The 20979-nt window shown below is 50.6% G+C and overlaps 1 protein-coding gene and 1 long non-coding RNA gene across 5 annotated transcripts; one reads left to right on the top strand and one right to left on the bottom strand.

Moving 5' to 3' along the window:
* The first annotated feature begins 1628 nt into the window (after nucleotides 1-1628).
* Nucleotides 1629-19741, top strand: CFAP251 (cilia and flagella associated protein 251). Its single transcript, XM_009560429.2, has 20 exons — nucleotides 1629-2166; nucleotides 2292-2432; nucleotides 2985-3094; nucleotides 3533-3641; nucleotides 4068-4148; nucleotides 4533-4610; nucleotides 5138-5182; nucleotides 5523-5740; nucleotides 6263-6448; nucleotides 8275-8522; nucleotides 8608-8756; nucleotides 9522-9695; nucleotides 9971-10155; nucleotides 10666-10780; nucleotides 10964-11127; nucleotides 13995-14085; nucleotides 14295-14438; nucleotides 17195-17423; nucleotides 18589-18690; nucleotides 19606-19741. The coding sequence occupies exons 1-20, from the start codon at nucleotides 1663-1665 to the stop codon at nucleotides 19710-19712; spliced, it is 3180 nt and encodes a 1059-aa protein (XP_009558724.2). The 5' UTR covers nucleotides 1629-1662; the 3' UTR covers nucleotides 19713-19741.
* Nucleotides 17430-20887, bottom strand: LOC128853935 (uncharacterized). 4 transcript variants are annotated; one of them, XR_008452773.1, is made up of 4 exons: nucleotides 20571-20887; nucleotides 19521-19708; nucleotides 18388-18559; nucleotides 17430-17744 (listed from the first exon to the last, which is right to left on the bottom strand). It is a non-coding gene; the product is annotated as an uncharacterized LOC128853935 (long non-coding RNA). The 4 variants fall into 4 exon arrangements; XR_008452772.1 differs by lacking the exon at nucleotides 17430-17744 and having other exon boundaries at nucleotides 17772-18559; nucleotides 20281-20887; XR_008452774.1 differs by lacking the exon at nucleotides 17430-17744 and having other exon boundaries at nucleotides 17772-18559; nucleotides 19521-19689; nucleotides 20281-20887.
* Between the last annotated feature and the right edge of the window lie 92 nt (nucleotides 20888-20979).

Genomic DNA, 20979 nt, shown 5'->3' with positions numbered 1-20979 from the left:
TGTACGGCTCTTGAAAGCAGATCAGGGAGTCAGTCCAGCCCTGGCAGCCAGGATAATTCCTGCTCTCCGGAGCTCATTTCCCTTCACCATTGGAGGGTGTCTGTGCGCTCCAGAGGACTCTCGGCTCTGCCCAGGTTTTGGAGAAGTGTGTCCCCTAACCCTGTGTCCTAACTGCTGCACCTCCAGCCCCTCCCATTGGGTGCCCTCTCTAGAACAGGTCGAACAATCCCGACGGGTGTAGTAAACAGATTATGTTGCAAAACCTGCTGTGGACAGGTAAAGTTTGAGCTTCTTCCTTAGACCACACTCAAACCTCTGCCATAGGACTGGAGCAGAAGAGGAGCTGCTTTCAGTCAGAATAAACAGGATTTTCGTGCTGGGGAGCAAAGATCACTCCCTGAATACTGAATTGTCATGGAACGTGGCTAGATGCTGCCTGGTGGGAAGAAAAGCACCGTGTCTGAAGAAGATCGATGTGCAGGTGCTCAAGCACTGAACAAGACTGCCTTCCTGCACCGAGCTGAGATGGGGCTTAAGGACCAAACCCCTGCTCCTGAGGCTACAAAACTCCCCTCGTTTGAACCAGAAACAGGAGATTGTGCCACACGTGAGGAGTTGGGAGAAGCTGTGTTTCAGGACCCACCTCTGCGCAGCAGCCTCGTCAGGTTGAGGAGATAATTTGAGCTGATAACAAAACCCCTTTCCTCTCCCAGCAGGGCATGAGGCTCTTGCTGAGTAGAAAGAAAAACAAATGAGATTTAGAAATCGTAGTTATTTGAGTTTAACAGCAAGGCTGAAGTCAACAATTGGGAGCATTTAGAGCTGACTGTCTGCAGTGGGTGATCCCTGGGAACAGGGTGCTCTGGGCAAGTGCCATCCTGGCGGGGAGCTGGCAGCGGTGGGGAGATCTGGCGGTGGTTGGAAGCTGACTTTTCTCCCTTTGACTCCACTTGTCCTGCTCAGGGTTGCCAAGGGAGCAGGAGCTGCCTACAGTCCCCTCGGGGAGGCATCAGGTAAAGATCTCCCATCCCATTCCCCAGGCAGGGTTCGGTCCCGCTAGGGTCTGGCGATGCCAAAGGGGATTTTCTGTCTCAGCCGCCAGCAGGATTTAGGTTTGAGCAGTGGGGAAGGGCTGAACGTCGTCTCCGAGCCACCTGCTTTGGGCAAGGGGTCAACGCTGCCTCTCCATGGCAGCTGGTGGGGATGAGGAGGGTCCCCCCTTCTCTCCCCCAGGGCTTTCTGGGCTGTCACGGGTGCAGCCGTTGGTGCAGCTGTTGGTTCAGCCGTTGCCTGGGAACGGCAGTTGGATGCAAACAGAAGCGGGGAGCTGGTGTGACGGTGAGCAGGAGGGTCCCAAGGGGGATCGCTCGGGGCAAGTGGGGAGGCCCCAAGGTCTGGAGGGGTCTCAGGAAGGGGTCTGTGGTGACCCTGGTGAGACTCGTGGGGTCATGGCTCTCCTCAAGCAGCCGTCCTGCCTACCAGGGCCAGAAGAAGGGGTTTTTTTTTCCTGAGGCTCCCGTCCTGCTTGTGTGAAAGTTTTCTGCACACAAGTTTTCACTCTTGGCTCAAATCTGGACCCACAAAGCCAGAGATGAACCAACTGCCTCCCCAGAGTAGCGCTACTGTTTGTGGGCACAGTGACAAAACCCCACCTGAGGGGAGATGTCGCGCTCGGCGCTGCGTGCAGGCAGATGGGGAAGGAATCTGATCCGACCCGGAGTAACAGGGGCTGGGCTGGGCTTGCTTGGGCTCGGTGGAAGCGTTACTGGGGCTGAAAAGAGGCTCTGGGACTCATTTTGCAGCTTCACAGGTGTCCTTTCCTCCTGCTGTGCCCAATTCCAGGTCATTGTGCAGCCAGAGCGTAACGGGGGAGTATTTCCGAGCATTCCTGCACTCCAGCTCCCTGGAAGGAGGGTGAAGGTGAGGATGGATGAGCCGAGTGAAGTTATACCAGAGGAGTCATCCGCAGCACTGCCTGAGCCCAAGGGGGCTGTTTGCAGCCCTCGCTCGGGCTCCGGCCACGGAGAGCAGGACACAGAGCAGAGGAGCAGGGAGGATGAGCCGTCACGGGAGGATGAGCGGCGAGATGGCTCTGCCAGCCTGGTGTGGGCAGCCAGGCCAGGGATGCTCTTCCAGAAGGACAGGCAGACCAGCATTCATCCCCTCGTGAGTACCAGCGGGCACAGCACCCAGCACTCATGCCCAGCTCTCTCCCACCACCCCAGAGGCCTTTTTGTCCTGGCACCAAGATTCAGGGACAAAAGCTCTGCCTCTTTGCTACTTCCCCGCAGAGCCTGTCCTGGGTGTTTGGCTTCAACAGCGGCCTGGCCGTGCACAGCCTGATGGACGGGGAGGACCGGGTGCTCCTGTACATCTCGTCCCACACAGTGGTCATCCACGACATTCTGAGGAACAGACAGTACCACCTGCAGGTCTGGCACACAGCTCGCACGTCTCCCTCCTCCTCTCCTTCTCCTGAACTCTGCTCCTCCGCCTCTTTTCCCGGTACCCTCTGCGTGCTCACAGCTGGCGCGGTCTGTGGTGTTTGCCGCTGTGGCAGTTCCACCATGTGGCTGTTCCAGATGTTTGTGGTGTGAAGGTGCTTAGGAGTCACCTATAAGCGAATCGAGGAGCATGGCATGCAAAGCAGTGCACTGTTTTGCTCGCTCACCTGTTGCCGTTCCCAAGACTCGTTGATGGAAGGCACTTTGTGGTGGGTTGCAGTGGGGATGGTGAGCAGCAAGTGTAGCGTCGTCCCTTCCTCTCTGCTGTTCCTTGGCCTGGGCAGCTGGTGCACAGCACAGGGACAGGGTGATGGGCTCAGAAGAGCGTGAAGAATGAGATACAACAGCTGGGCTGGGAGGATGAGAGTGGAGGAGCCTCGAGAGAGGAGACGGGGAGCTCATGAGCAAAGCAGTTCGAATGCCTTAAATAATCACCGGGTCTGGAACCTCCACAGTACTTGGTTGTCTCTCTTTCCCCAGGGACACATGAATGCCATTTCTTGCCTGTGTGTGAGTGAAGACAGGCGCTGGGTTGCAACAGGTGACCGAGGGCCAGATGCTCTCATCATCGTGTGGGACTCCTACTCTGGGTAAGCTCCTGGGAACATCCTATGGCCGGTAAATAGCTTGGGACTGACTCCAGCTTCAGCTGAGGGTGAAACGGGAGAAATATGAGCATGGGGGAAAGCAGCAAAGGAGCCAAAACTGAACTGAGGGCTCCACTGTCCTTGTGTCATCCACACCTATAGGACGCTGAGATGGGGCTGAGCTTCCCCAAAAAAGTACATCATGCTTCCAAGCTGCAGTACTTAAAAGATCACTTGTGAGTTGTTTCCCAGAGCCATTTACTGGGGAGGATGGGATGGAAAGGCCATGGATCATCAGTGGCAATGCCGGCTGCTCCTTTGGCACTGCTGGTGTCTGCAGACTCCTTGCTCACCAGGGGGGAGTGCTCCACAGATTTTGCCAAGTGATTGCCGTGACCCCTCTGTGCTGCTGTGAGCACCCACGAGGGCTTTGTTCTGTAGGATACCGGTGTGCACCATCTTTGAGAGTCATCCAGAGGACGGGGTTGGTGCTATTGCTATTTCCAGGGATGCAAAGTATTTGGCAACAATCAGCGCTGGTACAGTGCAGGTAAAGAAAACCTCTCCTCTTCCGTAGCTTTGCAGGATTGATCCCTGGGAGTGTTTTTCAGTGCAGTTAAAGGGCAGTGGGGGGCATTCCGGTCGGGAGAGCAGAAGAGAGGTGGGGTGGTTCTGCAGAGCTATGGCTTGGTTTTGCTGAGCCATTAGAAGACAGACCTGGATCTCACTGCTGTGGAGTTGAGAAAAAGGATCTTAAGTTGGGAGAAAAGCTTTTGAGTCTGATACACTTTCGTTGAAGCAATTTTTTGCATTATTTACTGAAATTAAGCTCTCTGCTATCACGCCACTTTGGGTTTATCCTGCTCCAGTCTTTTATGCCCCACTGTTCCCTGCCACTGGAGGGAATGGGGTTCACCTGGCTTCCCCCATCTCCCAGAAACCTTCAAATGCCCCTTGCTTTTCCCTTCCTTGCCAGAGAGTTTGTGTTTGGAAGTGGACTTTGCCCACAGAGAAACCCCTGTGCAGCACAGATCTGAGGCCTGAGTTTGGCTACCAGGTGAGCAACCACATTTGAGGGGTGCAGAGCATCTCAGGGCCATTCCTGATGGGATGGGATGGGATGGGATGGAATGGGATGGGATAGGATGGGATGGGATGGGATGAAGCCATGGGATGAAGAAGGAATGCTGGTGGGATGTTCTCTGCTACAGCCCTGGCAGTGGCCAAGGCTTATGGCAGGAAAAGCCCATGGCCCTGCTGGTTTGTCCCCACTCACAGAGGAGAGAGCGTAGCCCTGGGGTTTCACAGGGAATTTGGCTTCTGTTTTCAGTTCAGTGCAGGTGATCAAGTGGGTTTTGGATGAAAACAGACCTTGCGTGAAAGAATAAGCAGCAGGTGTTGTTTGGCCTGGTGTTTATGCACTCTCACCTTTGAATTTCAGGATTATGTAATATTTAACCCTCAAAATCCCTACGAGTTTGTCAGCAACAGCGAAACCCAGGCGATATTTTACACATGGGTAAGTAGAGACGTGGGAAGTTGTACTTCTGGTGCCAGAAGCACCCCCAGAGGGTCAGAAGGTGACATGAAGGTCACACGGTTGTGAGGTAGCATGGGCTGTGGGGCCAGATGTCTGCCCATGACCAGGGTCACGTTTTGCTTTGCGGGTCTGCCCCTGCCGTCACCCACGCGATGCTCCCCACGCCGTGCCCTCACTAGACACCAAGGTGGTGTGAACAGAGCATCTCTCCTTCTGTTCTCATGCTGGGTCAGTGGCAGCTGTGGCAGCGATGCTCTCCACCTCTTCCCTGTGTGCTTTCCTGTGGGTTCTTTTAGCTCCTTGTGCCAGCCAGCAGCTCTGGGAGGAGCAGTGGGTGGAGAAAGAGGATATTTTGTGCTCTCTGAGAGGTCTTGGAGCCTCTCTGCCCCAGGAACCCTTCTTGTGGTCCCCCTGGCACAGAGTCAGTGCTCAGATGATGGGGAAGGGACACGCTGGCACTGCGGTTACAAAACCCTTGTCTTGGATGTTCTCTCGGCTTTCCGCAGGGCGATGCCGGTCTGCAGTACAGCACGCCGCTCCTCAGCAGGCAGGTGAGCATGGGGGGGACCACTGCACATCACCCTCTCAGCCTTCCTCCTGGCAGCAGCACTGTCTCTTCTCATCACCTTAAGCAAAAACAGTGGCCACGTCCCCATCCTGTCGCCTTGGTCTCCTGAAGGGACAAACCAGGACTGTTTGAGCTGAGGTCAGGGGGGTTTCTCTCTCCCAGAGATGCCCCGCTGCATCTTCTCTGAGGGCTTTTGCTGTGATGGTCCTGCCATGGGACAGGGAGGGAACATCACGTGGAGGGACCGAGCAGGAGCAGCTCTGCTTGAAGCGGTAAGAGCCGGCACCCAGGGCAAATGTACGGCCTCACTGCTCTCTCTACAGACCTTCAAGAGTGTGGTGGGATGCTTCAGCCAGTCGGTTTTTCATTTTAACCACTCGCAAGCCCTGACAGGCACCTCAGCCGGGAAGCTGGTGGTGTGGGACGTGGTCAGGCCCCGCAGCCCATCCGAGGAACCCCGGGTTGAGCTGCACAGCGTGAAGGCCATCAAAGTGGTGCCTATGCAGACGGAGAGCATCACTGTGCTCATGGTGTTTGAGAGGTAACGAGACAGCAGTTTTCAGGAGCTGTAGGTACAATCCTTGGGCTGTTCGGCCACGGCGTTGATGTTGATGAACTACAGCCAAGCGCTGCTGTTTTAAGTCACTTGGCAGCATGTAAGGACCAGGCAAATCCATGCAAGTGGGGAAAAAAAGGTGGAAAACTCCTGGCAATGTGATTCCAGCTCTGCTGGGGCAGCTCAGACATGGGGTTGGCTGTGGTCACAGAGGATCATGGATGAGTCTTGCTCAGCCTCCTGGCCTTCACCGGCAGAGGGAGCAGACAGCCACCAAATGCCCTGACAGCCTTGGGGACAGGGCAGGGGACACTGCAGAGTTCAGAGCAGAGCCTGCTGGTTTCTGCACAGCCTTGGAATTCCCCCCTGCACATCTCTACAGGACTCTTCTCATGCACTTATGCAGAGAAAAGGGGGAGAGATCTATTTCTTCCCAAGGATGCTATCCAATGAATATCTGGGAGTTCTCAATCAGTGTGTTGATTAAAAGCTTTCTCTTCCTTGCAGTTGCATAGTGACTGGCGATGTGAAAGGGCAGGTTAAATTCTACAATGGAGAGCTGAAATTCCTCACCTGCTACAGCCACAGCAAAGTGGGTCCCATTAGGTCCATCTCCTTCTCCAAAGCTCCTCCTGGTGCCTCCCCAGCCTGCTCCACCTCCTTCGCTGACAGCAGCCAGCCCTTTGCTGCCAGGTGAGTGCCTTCTTATAAACCCCAGTCGTCTTCTGCAGTTGCCCTGCAGCTTGAAAGCCAGGGAGATGGTCAGCTGGAAGCTGCCCCATGGGTTTCTCCTTTGACTGGAGCAGGTTTCAACCCTGTACTCAGGCTTCTGGGCAGGACAGGCACATGGAAGCAGGACAGGGAGGGAATCCTCGTCTTTCTTCCCCTTCTCTATGGATTTTCATTTTGGGTTTTTGTCCCACCTACCCAAAGAGGCAGGAGGATGTCTCCTGGGCAGCCCCTCTCTGGCCACACAGCCCCCACGAACCTCCCAGTGGTTGCCGAAACGCAAGTGGGCTCCAGCACATCTTAAATTCTGAACTCGATGTGATGCCATGGCATAGGCGAGAGAAGCATTAATGGAGGCACAGAGATGATCAGCTTGTCCCGGGGTGCGCAGCTCCTCTGTCACGTACCCGGCACACCAGGCAGTGCTAATGCTGAGCCTCCAGCTCCCGCTGAGCCCCTTAATCCCCACGCTTAACCCCCTCCCAGGGATGGCTATTTCCAGTTAGGTTTTCTCATGGCTGGGCAAGCTACTCAGGGCAGTGGTGGTCCAGAGGGTGCCCCGGTGGTGATGGCACTGGTGCTGGGTTGCACCGCGTGGATTCGGGAGCTCAGGACACCCCCAGCCTGGCTGCTGGACCCTCTCTGTCCGATGTAGCTGTCCCTGAGGATTTACAGGAAGTCTGCAGGCCAGATGAAGCTGTTCTGTGGCTTGATCCAGCCTGCAAACCATATGTCTGTGGCTCCTCTTAAGGCTGTCCTGGCAACGTCTGTCCTTAGGCGCATGTGTTTTGCAAAGAGCCACGTGGGACAGATTCCTCCCCAGCCTGGAGCAGCACCCTGGGGAACGGTTTGGTTTTCCCTATGGGTCTCTGTTGTCTCATCCCTCCTCCTGGGTCACTGCTGCAGCTCCTGCCACTTGCAGTCGCTCTGGGCAGCGCAAAAGGAAGAAAAACAGGGAGGAAACCTTGAGCCTGCTTGTCCCTGTAGGCTGGTGAGCCCAGCTAAGGCATTGCTGTCCTCCAACTGCCGATGAGAGGTGCAGCATCCCTCAGTCCATAACCCGATGGCTGTCCAGGGCCAGCTCACAAAAAGGGCTGTAGTTTCCCTCCTGGTGCTGCCCGCGTGATGCAGCCCTGCACATCTGTCTGAGCAGCTCTTAGATCTCTGCGTGGTCCTCTCTTGACCCTCCACTCTCAGCCCAGTCTCTCAGCCCTTGGGCAGACTGATGACAACACATAGTTGTTCTGTAACGTGCATAATTATTCAGATGCGATTTTACACAACGGCAATTATGCAGCGGGACCCTCTTTGCCGCGATGCGGTCGGCGCGGCTGAGTGAACAGACAGGCAGCTGCTCTGTCTCCGGCGCAAGTCTGAAACTATCCTCTGACCTTGTCCGTGGCAGCGTGGTTGACATGGAGCCACTGACAATGGTGGCATGGAGACACATGAAAAGACTATTCAGAGCATCCTCAATTGCTCGTTTGTCTGTCTCACACACCAGTGACTTGCAAACAGCAAAAGCTACCCAGATGTCATTCATCTTCTGGCTTGCCTACCCAAGTAGAAAATGCAACTGGCTTCAGTGTCTTCCCTCAGAGATTTACCAGGTCATGAATACAAAGTGCCACCTGCCTCCCAGGTCAAGAAGTGTTTGCATATTGCGTATCACAAAATATAAGTGATCATCCAACTAAGTTGCCAAAAAGAGACTAATGTGTCACATAGCTTGGAGGGACATGAGCCAGCCAGTCTGATTCATCAAATTCTGTTTCTCTTACGCTAAACAGGAACTTTATCCTTTCAACCTCTGATGCAACTGTGTTCCACGTTGCAACAGACAAGATAAACTTTGAAAAACTCATGGAAGAGGCGAAAAAAGCTGTGAATGCCATCACATGCCACCCCTGGCAGACACTCCTTGCTGTGGGAAGTCACTGTGGGCTGCTGAAGGTGTGGGACTACCAGCAGAACAAGTACCTCGTCAGCAGGATATTCGTGGAGGCAGGCATCCAGTGCTTGTCCTATGACCCTGAAGGTATCCTGGTCTTGTGACCTCCTCATGTGCCAAGCACTGGGTTTCCCAGGAGGAGCAAATGTGGTTTTTTGGTGTGCTTTTTCAGGTTATTTGCTGGCTGCTGGTTTTACCGATGGAAGCGTTTACATTCTAGATGCCATTTCCCTTCTGTCCAGCTGCGAAAAGTTCAAGCTCTCCCGAGGTCCTGTGACTCATATTAGCTTCTCTCACGATTCAGAGTACCTCGCAACTGCTGTAAGCTTGTTTTTTCCTCTCAGTAATTCACATGAGCTGCTCATGGTGCAGCTTTCAGTGGGACTGGGAATTGCTGGACATCCTGCAAAGCACAGCTGAGCGAGCGTTGCAGAGGGCTGTCCCTCCCCGGGGACTTCGTGACTCTGAAATGCTTTTCCTGGCTTGAAGAGTCACTCTGTAAAAACGTCACCAGTCACAGCTGCTCCACAGACCTGCTGCTGGCAGTATCCCATCGCTCGCTTTTAGTGGCAAATCTTAGCTCTGCATCCGTCTGTAGAAAGATCTGGAGCAGGGGTTTCCTCCTGGTGCCACGTCTCGGAGCAGGAGCGTTGGAGCAGTTTGGCACAGAGGTTGTAGCACACGGTGGTGGTCTGTACAAAGAAAAAGATTCCCTGCTTCATGCACGGATGTCATAGAATCACTAGGTTAGAGAAGATCTTTGAGATCATAAAGCCCAATCGTGTCAGGGCACAGCAGTGGGAAGCATCTCCCCTGTAATATCTGGCGAGTCGCTGAGCTCAATTTACTGCTCCTCTGCTGTGGAAGCACAGCAGGGAATGCCCTCCAGCCAGAATGCTCAAGCCACGCCAAGGGCCGCTGCGATGCGGCTCAAATCTGACTGACCCAGTGTTCTATCCTGGCTGTGACCCTAACCCTCCTGCTGGGACTCCCAAAACTAAGCTTGGAGGGGAAAAAGCTGCCTACTACCATCCAGGGGACCCATGCGGGGATCCTGGACCTCTGACCTTTGCGCTGTCGTTCCAGGATGAGAACTACTTCGTTGCTGTTTACAAGAGAGTCCTGCGAAAGGGGAGCAGATGCTGGGAACACCTAGCAGGGCTGCACTCCCATTACAAACCCATCAGGAGCATCCTCTTTGGGGTCCATTCAGACAGCAAGAAGCCCAGGCTGCTGAGTCTTGGGGAGGACCGGCAACTGGTAGGTCAACATGAAAGTCTAAAGGGCAGTGGAGCTTTGTGGTTAAATGTGGGGCTGGACAAGGGCATTGGAGGAGAATCCGTCTTTGGTTCTGCAGCTCCTAACCACAACCCCGTCAGCTCTGTCACAGGGGGTTGTTTCTCAGCCTGGAGGTTCTGCTACCGCAGGCTGATCAGCCCGGCTGCTGCAAGAGATGAAAGATCTGGTTAATCTGCAAGGTCCTGGGTGCTGGCAGGCCACAAGGGAGTTGCTGTGTTTTCTTGTCTTCTCTCCAGGTTGAATATGACCTGAACAGAAGCAGCAAGGACCACTTGGTGGTCTTGCACAGGAACCAGGTAGAGCAGTTTGCTGTGCCCCTGTGCTTGGCCTGGTACCCACAGCTCAGCACTGAGTCCTTTATCCTCACTGCCAATAACTGCTACAAAATGAAGCTCTACAACACAACAACCAAAATTTGCAGGTAGATTCAAGCCTATCAATGCCTGGGATCCCCATCCTAACTGTTCTCCTCTGTCTAATGCCTACCCTACTCCCGCCTCCGAGCATGTGTTTGTCTATCCGTGACACAGATGTTGGGATGACTCTAGGGCCCCAGGTTGCTCCATCCTTGTGTCCATTCTGCTGTTCACTAACATGTCATCTGGTAAGGCTGAGGCTGCAGGTGGGTCTTGGTCTGCCCAGCATTTTGAACTTGAGATGCAGCAGTTGGGCATCAAATAGAGAGACCGGAGACCACAAGAGCAAAGCACGAGGACTGAGTGATCCCTGAGTGAAAAGTTGTTCTCTTAGCCCCAGTGCGGTTCCTTCCAGCCAGGGACCCTGTCCTATCCTGTCCTCTCAACCAGCAGTATAAAGCCTTCACACCCACCACACCTCTCTGTATCTGCCCATCCTCGTGCACAGCAACCATTCAGGGAGGGGAAAATGTTTTGTGTGCCCTAGAATGGATGAAGATATTGTTTGCTTTTAGAAAGACCCTTTTGGGACCAACCTATGGCTCCCCATTGGAGAAGATACAAATCCTCCCAACAACAAATGCTGTGGATCCCCAGATACGCTACCTGGCATACGTTACAAAGGACAAGGTATGGAGCCCTATCCGCCCCAGCTGTACAAGAGCCCCAACTTGTAGAAGTGGTGGTCCCTGGGGCAGTTTCACTACAGACAAATGAGGCTAGTCTTGTCTGAGAGCCGTGCGAGCTCCTGGGAGGAGGATGCACCCCTCTGGCGGGACCTCCAGCCTTCCCAGGCCCCCTCTTTCCTTACAGGTGGGCTTGCAGATTTTGCCTATTGATGGTAACCCCCACAAGTCCTCAGCTTTCATTTGCCACCCGGATGGTGTCTCTGACCTTGCTAGCTCCTACGATGGACACTACATCTTTACAGCAGGAGGGAGTGACGGCACTGTGATGAAATGGGAGGTCAACCTCAAGTGAGTACTGCAGGAAAGAGAAAGGAGTCTTGTTAAGGCCTTCCACAGCTGCTTGGTCAGCACAGCTGAAGTAAATGTTCCCCAGTGTTTACACTGAGAATGAAACCTTTTGTCCTAAAAGGGCTCTGTTCATGTTCAGAGGAGTCAAAGCCAGGTCTTCCAGCTATTTCTGCACTTATCCTGGTGTATAGAGTGGTGTTGCACCAAGGGGGCAACAGGACAGGGTGCTGCAAGGGGGGTGTTTCTTTCAGGGCTCACTGGAGTGTGGGTTCTTTTGGGGCAGATGACCAAGCCCTACAGCTTTGCTGTCCTTTCACAATGCCTTATCTGAGACCAGGCCAGCAAACTGCATCTGGCAAGGGTGGGATCATGAGGTGGAGGACAAATCCTAGTGCTCGTGCAAGCAAGCATCATGTGCTGAAGGGAGCATGAATTGAGGCTGGCAGCACCCCTGCTCACCTTTGGGGGCTGCCAGCTCCTGGAGACCTGGCCTGCAGTGGAGTTTATTCATAGCGGAGCTTCATGCCCTGCATCCACACAGGGTCTCCAAAGCCCTAGCGCAGCACCTACTGACAGCTGGGCACGTGCCACACTGGGGATAGTGACATGGCAGTGGTGTCAGCCTGGATTGCAGCTACCTGCCAGGACCCAAGGAGATACATGTAGTGGCAGCTGAAACAGGAGGGACACTCTTTGGGGGGCGCTTTGCTCCCCCTCTGTGCGATGTAATCATATAGTCAATATGAGGGGGGTGTTAAACCACCAGACCTCACAGTATGGGAAACGGTACCCAAATGGTAAGAGGCTGAACAAAGGATTTTCTGGTCCTTGTGAGGACCTGGCCAGTGCGGTGAGGGCTTGTCGGAGTTAGGCAGAGGATCAGAGGAGCAGCACTGGCGGCAGGAGGAGCGTACGGGCGGCTGCTCATCCAAAAGTCTCTGTTCTCCAAATGGGGTAGGCTAGCATTTGTTAGGAAATCCTCCCTGCGTTTGAAGACTGGATTTAGGACAAGCCACCTTAATCCTATAAAGCTTTGCTTACATGAGTAAATGGACTGCAGTAAACGGGGTGGCTTGGAGGAGTGAAGGCTGCTTTTGCAAATGAGGATTTCCAGGCTCTGGCCCGGAGCGTCAGTGATAAACCCTGCCAGGTTTCTTCTGCCTTCCTCTGCAAGTGTGCGATTTTCCTCTGCCAGCTCCCTCGGGCAGCGGTGCCAGACACGTGCTCCCACATGGCAGGCAGGCCATGCAGCAAAGGCAGGATATATATCATGGTTTCTTTGCATGTCAAGGAGCAAAGCTGCGCGTTGCAGTGCGTGTGCAGGGCAGAGGGCTCTCCCCTCAGGAGCGTTGATGCGAACCCCTGGTAGATACATGTGTGCATCAAAAGGGAGCAGGCAGCTACCAATGAGCTGAAAACTGCCAGACCAGCGCAAAGCAACTTCACCTTCACACTTCAAGGACTGGAAAGGGAGTTAAGCCTGTGTCGAAGTGAGAAAGGTTAGATAGCACGGCACAGTCTGTCAGTCTGGGACTGAGATCTTTCATCCTGCACATCACCCTACTAGCACAGAGCACATCTCCAGGTTTCTGGCAAATCAATTCCAAAGGGGCTAGCTTTTAGCCCTTGCTCCTATTTTTGTGCTTTTGGAATGCACCTGTGAAGCGCCATTGCCCCTCGCCTTCCTAGGACAAAGACTTTGTGGTTAAGACATATACTGGTCCCATGTAAAACATTTCCTGCAGGTACTGCTTGCTCAGAGGAAAGCCCAAAGGGTGCTGAGCCAGCTCACCTTCATGTGCCAAAAGAAAGGAAACCTGGGTGGGAAAGCAATGGGCTTATTTATTTTCTTTTCCACTGCGTGTGGCTTAAGCAGTCGGGGGTCAGAATAAGCAACATTTTAAGGAAGGCAATAGAATATAAATGATCCTTCTTTATAATGGTTGGCCAGGGTCCAGGCAACATTGAATTTCTGTGTAATTTGTTTTCAGAGCGAAGCTCTTGATGAGCTAATTATCATTTTATTGCTGCTTCTGGCATCTTGTGCATCTCCACTGTGTTTAATACCCAGATAACTTAATTATGAAAAAAAAGCATGAAGCTTGCAAAAAAAAAACCCAGTGGCAGCAGCACTAGAGAGGTGTGCACGAAAGCTGCAGCCTTGCTGCCAGGCGTGGGGTATTATGTGGCAATGCTACACCATGATTGCACTACCAGGCTTGGTTTCCTTTTTCATCTGCACAAGGCGAACGGATTCTTTTGGCTCCAACTGGCTATGAAATCGAAACAAAGAGGTGGCACTCGGATGCTTTCAGTTTAATGTAGACTGCACCTGCGACACAGTCACCCGCTACGGCAGAGGAAGTAGAGTAATGGATTGCACTGAGTTATAGGGGAAGAATGTGTGAGATCAAGGGACAGGGAGCTTAGGTTTGTGTGGTTTATTGCAAACACCAAGCTCCAGCCCTCTCTGCATGTTCAAAATGCTGATCTAGCTAATTCGTCTCCTTCAATGTCTCTATAAGGAAGCAGAAAAGCTAAATGCCAGATACCAAGCTCAAGTCCATGGAAAAGCTTCTGGCTCCCAGCCCTGTGCTCATTCCACTAAACAAGAGGACCATTCAGTAATAATTAATTCCCACACTGTGCTATTGTATGTAAAACCTGGGTATGAAATATGCTGTAGAAGTGCAGGCTGATGATAGAATTGTACACGGTTCAAGGCAATGCTTTTCTTTCCTGAATTCTGAGACCTGGGGATTTTATTTATTTATATAAAGTGCCTGTGAACAATAACTAGAAAGGGAAACATGAACTCTCTCCTCACATGAACCCTTCCTGTACCTTCTTTTCTCCGCTTCTGCCAGTGCCTTGGATGCTGCTGCTTCCCTGGGTGGGGAGGACTTGATCCCATTCTACAACCTACTCGATGGTGGCAGAGAAGGTGAATTCTTCAGGGTAATTATGCTCACTGTGAACACTCTCTGGCAATATCTGGTTGGGGTTTAAGTTTAATTTATACAGGCCTGACATTTCTTTGTTTTTTGTCTTGCTCGCCTTTAACAGCAATCTCCTTGATATGCCTGTTAGTAAATCTCAAAAGGAGCCTTATCTTCCGTGCCTGTTGGTTACTGAACTTTATAGTATCTTGTTTGAATCCCTCGCAGGAACTAGAAGACTATTTTTACTATGTGCAGCTGCGCAGCCATGGGATCGATACGCTGGAGACCAGGCAGGTGTCAACGTGCATTCCCTTAGAGGAAATTCCTGCTGTAATGAGAGCAATGGGATTTTATCCATCAGAGAAAAAGGTCGGTCAGTTGTTTTTTATTGTCATTATTAAAAGAAGAGTGAGAATGATTGCATTTACCAAGTGTCTTGAGGGCCAGATTCTGATCATTGTTACACTTGATGACTCCAGAGTGGTTTTGCCAGCTCTCAATGTATTTAACCTGATCTGCATCAAAGCAAAGTGGTCAGAACCTGACAGCAAAGTAATGATTCCTCTCTAGGGAGCTGGAGAAGCACAGGGGCAGGCAGAGCAAACCTGGACCCCGATAGTTCAGAAGTGTTTGACAAAAGATGACCTGAGGGTCTTCTGGAGGTTGAGTGCTCTGCAAACACTGCAGAGAGGTGTTTTTTTTCAGGAGAGCTACTGAGAAAGCTGAGGAATAGCTTTTCCTTTGGCTTCCAGGGGCAGCAGCTTCCAACTTGCTGCAGTCCATGGGATGAAGTTCCTTGTGTGCGTGCAGTGTTGTGCCTTGGTCTCTCTGTGACTGCCACTAACGGCTGAGCTGCTTCACATGCTGCTCGAGGTTGGTGGGCCATGGGCTGAGTCCCCTCAGGTCAGATGGAGACTCAACCAGGGCATCCTACGTGTCACTGGTGCCAGTGGGAATGTCCAGTTTCATGCGGTCACTCCTGGGGATGGTGACAGAGCCTCTTTTTCTTGTTCTGCCTGGGACTGATGGAAGAATGATTTTAGATGGAGGCAGCAGCTTCTATTCACACGGAACTTTAAGGTCTTTCATAACTGATAAACTCTGCAAGAAGCTCTCTCTGAGCTTGCCTTTCAGGTTGCAGTAACAGAGCTTCCTATCAAACATTTCTCAAGAGCTTTTTAGCTTCAAATTTTACAGCAGACAAAGACAACTGATTTAATAAGGGTGCTGCTTCTTCCTCTTTTGTGGCTGTTTCTACGAGGCAGTTTCCAGTGGATATAAACCTCATCTGGCAAAAGGGTAATTACCACACATACCAAAAATTTTACTGAATCCAACACAAGGAGATTTAAATAACAACCTCTTTACACCAGCTACTGCCCTTCAACGCAGGAGGGGTTCTCCCAAGGGAAGGAGTACATCGCTGTGCTCCCTTCATCTTTCTGCAGGGGAGGCTGCATTTGTCTCTGCCGCTTGTACAGGAACCCCACAGGCTGCTGAGACCATGCTGTGAGTCAGTGCCACCCCATCTGCCCGGGCATCCTGTCTGCCAGGAAAACCAGCAGATGGGAGGCAGGATCTTTGCCACAGCCACCACCTAAGAGACTCGTTTTGTAGCCCCTGCAACCAGCAAATGTTTGTCTAAGCTGAGACTGCTTTGCCCTTGAGCCAAGCCGTGGTGTTATCCACTTGTATTTGTTAGATCTTTTCCTTGGCTCATTACAGTTTTGCCTCTTGGGGACATGTTCCCCTGGGAAATGCCTCTGGAAGAATAACTGTTAAACCTCCCCTGCCCCAAATCAAAATGAAAATAGGATTTCAGGCATGGAAACGGAGGTGCTAAGCTGCCGTAAAACCAGGCAACCTACAATCTGCTTCTTGAAGCAGGCAGGACAGCATTAAAATCTAAAGAGAAAGTTCATCTCTCTCTAGAATGCTTTAATAAAGGAAAAGCAGGAGGGAGAAAAAGCAGCTTGTGCAGAATAGCAAAGCTTTGGGGGATTGGTGTTTTTCTTGTGTAGTTCAGTGGGGCTGACATAAAACCTAATTCCAGATCGGCCAGAGCTGAGTGAAAATGACTCTTCTTGCCTGGCCTGACATTTGCTATGGGAAAAATGTAAGGCTGAGGTTTCCCTCTTCCCTGGGCTTCATTCAGTGGAAAAACTTGTGACACAAGGACAAAGGCCTAAGGCTGAATGCAAAGTCCTCCCCAGGGAGATCTTGCATCAGCTTCCCTTTCTGGAGAGCAGCAGGCTTGGTACACTTTGGCACGGGGAGTTCTCCTGGCGTTTCCCTGCTTGCCTGTGTCTCCAAAGGAGCTGCTTCTTGGAGCGCAAGTACAATGAAGGCAGGGAGCAGATCCTGCCTTTCGGAAGCACATCTGCACAGCTGCCGACTGGGCTGACTCCCAGCACCAGGCTTGAGGAAACCCACTCGTATCCAGCATGGCCAGTGCTTACCCATTTGCCTGAGAGGAGAGCGAGTGATCCGGCTGCGCAGGATGTCAGCCCCACTGAGCACATCTCAGATTTAACTGGTGCAGTGGCAGAACCACACCAGATGCGAGATCGGGGAAGGGAAAGTTTGCTTGAGCTGAGCAGGGTGTGTTTATTCTGGGTGCGGGACTACCATGCGTGTACTTTTGCAATGTACTTTCTGGTTTGTGGTTTGCCTGGCCGCTGGCCCAGGAGCAGAGAGGCAGCTGCAGCAAAGGTAACAGCTGCACAGTCATAAGAAAACAGGAAATCCAAAATGACAACATATCTGCTACCCCGCCTTTACCTAATATTGTCATAGAATTGTAGAATAGTTTGGGTTGGAAGGGACCTTAAAGATCACCCAGTTTCAACCCCCCCTGCCATGGGCAGGGACAATTCCCACTGGATCAGGCTGCCCAAAGCCCCATCCAACCTGGCCTTGAACCCCTCCAGGGATGGGGCAGCCGTGACACGCAACTGTTGGCCACGTCCATTCTCAGCTGCTGAGTGCAAGCTCACTACTGGGAGACTGTCGTGGCATCTGTGGCACCAGTATGTGCACTATCATTGGCCTTCACAAGATCAGAAACTGGATTGATGCCCTTCAAAAAGGACACGTGTGACAATCTGTCTTGCCTTGATCTATAGATTGAAGACATGATAAACGAAGTAAAATTCAGCAAGTATGCGGATACTGGAGAACAAGTGACACAAATCAATTTTGGGGATTTTCTGAAACTTTATATAAATCATCGACCTGCATTCGGCTTGTCAATAAAAAAAATACAACAAGCGTTTCAGGTTCTTGGTTACGATAATGAGAATGGAGACAAAGTTATTGACAGAGGAGACTTACTGTTGCTGCTTCAGTGCCGAGGTGAGTTATTTCATTTCTAATATTAGTTTTATGCTTGCTAGTTCTGCCTTCAATTTCAGAACGTATTCACTGCAGCAAAAAATTAATCTGGAACTATAGCTTGGTAAGCAGGGCAGGGGTGTGAAGCCGTGTGTTTTAAGATTTTAAATTGAATAATCACATCTATTGTCTCCGCTGCACTTCTTTTACTGCTTTGGAAGCCTCCGCTGGCCTGAGGTATCTTGTCTATCAAATCACAAGCATGGATCTTCACAAATTGTATCCTTCTTCCAGAATACTCTGCTCTGCATCACTGTGTTCTCTCACTCCCAGTCACACACTCTTCAGAAAGATAGTATAAAAGTGAGAAAGAGGGGGGGACAAGAAAAAAGAGATTAAATTGGTCACTCCTGGACTGAATCTACATGAAAAGATAGGAGGGTTTAGTTCAGCTGTATCAGAGAGAACTCGTAAAGGCGTGTATAAATATGCACAGAGAGGGAAATAACAAACTTTTATTGCCTTGCTCCTGTTGCAAAAGCAGGGAGCATTTAGTACAGCTAAGCATTTAAACAGGTACATCACCTGGAAAACTCCTTGCCACAAAGATCCTTGGAAACCAAGGATTCAACCGGTGTGAGAAAGGTTAGTTATTTATATGCATGGTGTGAACATCCATAAATAGATACAGTAGGCAGAACAGTTTCATAACAGATCTATAACTTTATGCCTCAGGGCATGAGCCAGCCAATAACTGCGGATAAGTGCGATGTCCAGGTTATTCCAGGATACTAGATCAGGACTTTCCTGCACCCTCCTCTATCTCCTCTATGTGGATATGGCTGCAGCCATGAACATGGGGTGATGTGGACTGTGGTCTGCCCCGTGCCAGGAGTTCTTCAGTGGGAAGCTCAAGCCCCTGCAAGTACGATGTAGCCTAAAGAGCCGTCTGCATCACAATTTCTCTCTTTATTAGCATTCTTACCCAAAATACAATATGCAAGAACCATTTTCCTTAGGATCAAGGTCGGGATCATGCGTTTCAACTGGTGATGTGTTTCTCTATCTCAGAGAAACCAAATCCTCTTTCAAACTGTCCTGTTTCATTTGTACACTCTTCTTGTTCCAGTTGCCTTCTAGTTTTTGTGGTAACGATCCTGTAACCCAAAAGGTTGTTATGTTGCAGGAGAGCATATGACAGAGGACGAGCTGGCGCGGTGTCTGACCACCCTGATGGGCAAGCATCCTGGGGGAGAAGGATCAGAACCGGACACCTACGATCCCTCAGGTACCAGATTAACATTCCACACAGCACAGAAGCAGGATCACTTCAATTCCCAAACAGAATAATTTAAAGAGCAAACTCATTACCCTGTTATGCCAAGATCTGTCAAAAACTACTCCGATGGAGTTGCAAAAATAGTCATAGAGCTATAGATTGTCCTTCATCCAAGCAGCAATCGTATGGGTATATCTAAAAATAAATGAACAATGAAATATAAATGGGACCTGACAAGATTATATTGTTGTTTATCTGCTGGCTTGGAACTGAAACTAGAAACACACAGTGGAATGTTGATATGCCAAAGTCCACAGGCAAAAAAGGAATCCTACAATATGCAAATTAGAGTGTTGATTTCATCCAGGCAACGATGCCCATTGTAACGGAGCTGTTGATAACTACTGCATTTGTCTACAATTTATGTCCCAGTCTACACCAGTCTCGAATAGCAAATTACAGTGTTGATTTTAGCCAAGCGGCATTGCCCATTGTAGTTGGAACTGCTGGGAAGCGCCACATTCTTGAACAATTCCTGTCCCAGTCCACAGCAGAACAGCATCTGGTTAGGGCCATCAGCAACGGGCTGTGCACAGTTCCTGAAGGGAACTGCCTAGCATTGCAAAGCAACTTTGAAATCCCTGGATTCCTTGGGATTCTAAAACCGCTGGAGTGTAAAAGTTGGCCCCTTGAGCCTTCCGAGGCACGGACCCACTGCGAGCCTCACCAGTTCCACCAATTTGATCCCTGATAGGAATGCATCAAGTCTTAAGCTAGTAAGCCAATATTTTTTCATGATGATTACTTTATACATCTTTAAAAGCAATCCATCCACTTACTGTTGCTTGTAAATTTTACTGATCTGGAAAGCCATTTTCACACTGCTATTGTGTGGTTTTTTCTGTTGTTGTTATTGCTCTCCAGGTGCAGCAGCTTTATCTGAAGAAGAAATTCCAGAGGAAATCACAGCAGAGATATTCGCTGCTGACATTCTTGGCTTACCTATTGCTGAAACAGAAAAGAAGAACTGAAAAAAAAAATAATAAAGAAATGAATCTTTGGTCTACAAAGACAGAAGCATAAAGCTTTCTGCTCATTCAAAGCTTTCCACTCATTCCCGTTTTCCACTCTTTCCTCAAGTATCTTCAAAATTTGTGTTTTGTGTTTACTAATAAGGAAAGATGACATAATTTCATATTAATGAAACTCCAGCATGAGCCTCTGGTTTAGCACATGCCACAAACCTACGTAGGGAAACACTGGAGTGGCTGTAAAGAGTGAAGCAGTAGTTGCTGCATTGTCTTCTTGCGCTGGCTACCCCATCTTTGGCTGGAACCTCCCTAGAACTCATTTCAGGTGGGTTTATGCTAGATGCCATCTCCTTTCATTATGTTAAGATAGTATTTATTTGTGTAACCTGGCAGCAAAAGAGCGATGTAAAAGTATTGTATTGATTAAATGCATTGTTAGGTGTTGCATACAAAATGCTTGGATAGATTAGAACGGATTTGTAATTATAAATCCAACAGATCTTGGGAAAGAAAGGAACGCTGTGTGATACATTAAACCCAGGCTTCTGTTTGGGCCTTTAAAACTTACTTTTCCTTTTTGAAAGCAGCAGTTCCAATTAGTAGCGCGATACCAATGGGATGGCATCTCACTGCGTTTGGATAAACAGCGTAATGAGACTGAGAGGAGTTGCTGTACAGAGGTGGGTGAAGTGCTGCTGAACGCTTCCTTCTTTACATCATCCTCAGCATCAATTTGAATAATAATGTGGGCCCTCAAGATGTGTTCCTTTAGCAGCAATGTTTGTTAAACAGAGATGGTGTTATGTACTCCCAAAGTACCTGTGATTGTACAATTAGTACAAACCGCGAGGTGTGCACCTGATGTGAGTTAATGAAGAGTTCCAACGGCACCGGGACAGAGCACACGGGTGTGCGGCAACAGAAACTTTCTGGAGAGCATCGCTTCAATGTACGTCTGTCTATTAACTGATAGGATCGTGTATTCCCATGATTCTGAGTCCAGCAGCAGCACAACCTGAGCACGCGGGTGTGTGGCAGCAGAAACTTTGTGCGGAGCATCTCTTGGATGTAACTCTGCCTCTTTAGGTGTTCCTCTACAGTGAATCTGTGCCCAAGCAGATGCTCTGCGACTCCTAACCATGGATCTTACCGGCGTTACCTTAGGCAGCCGATAACGTCCCTTCCCCGGTGCCCCTCTGGCACCTCCATCCCGTCCCCCCCTTACCCCCATCTCGTTCCCCCCTGCCCCATCCCCTGCCGTTCCTCT

This window comes from Cuculus canorus, chromosome 17 (genome assembly GCF_017976375.1).
Source record: "Cuculus canorus isolate bCucCan1 chromosome 17, bCucCan1.pri, whole genome shotgun sequence".
Taxonomy (NCBI): Eukaryota; Metazoa; Chordata; class Aves; order Cuculiformes; family Cuculidae; genus Cuculus; species Cuculus canorus.
Note: the sequence above shows the minus strand (reverse complement) of the source record. Positions and strands in the feature narration are given on the sequence as shown.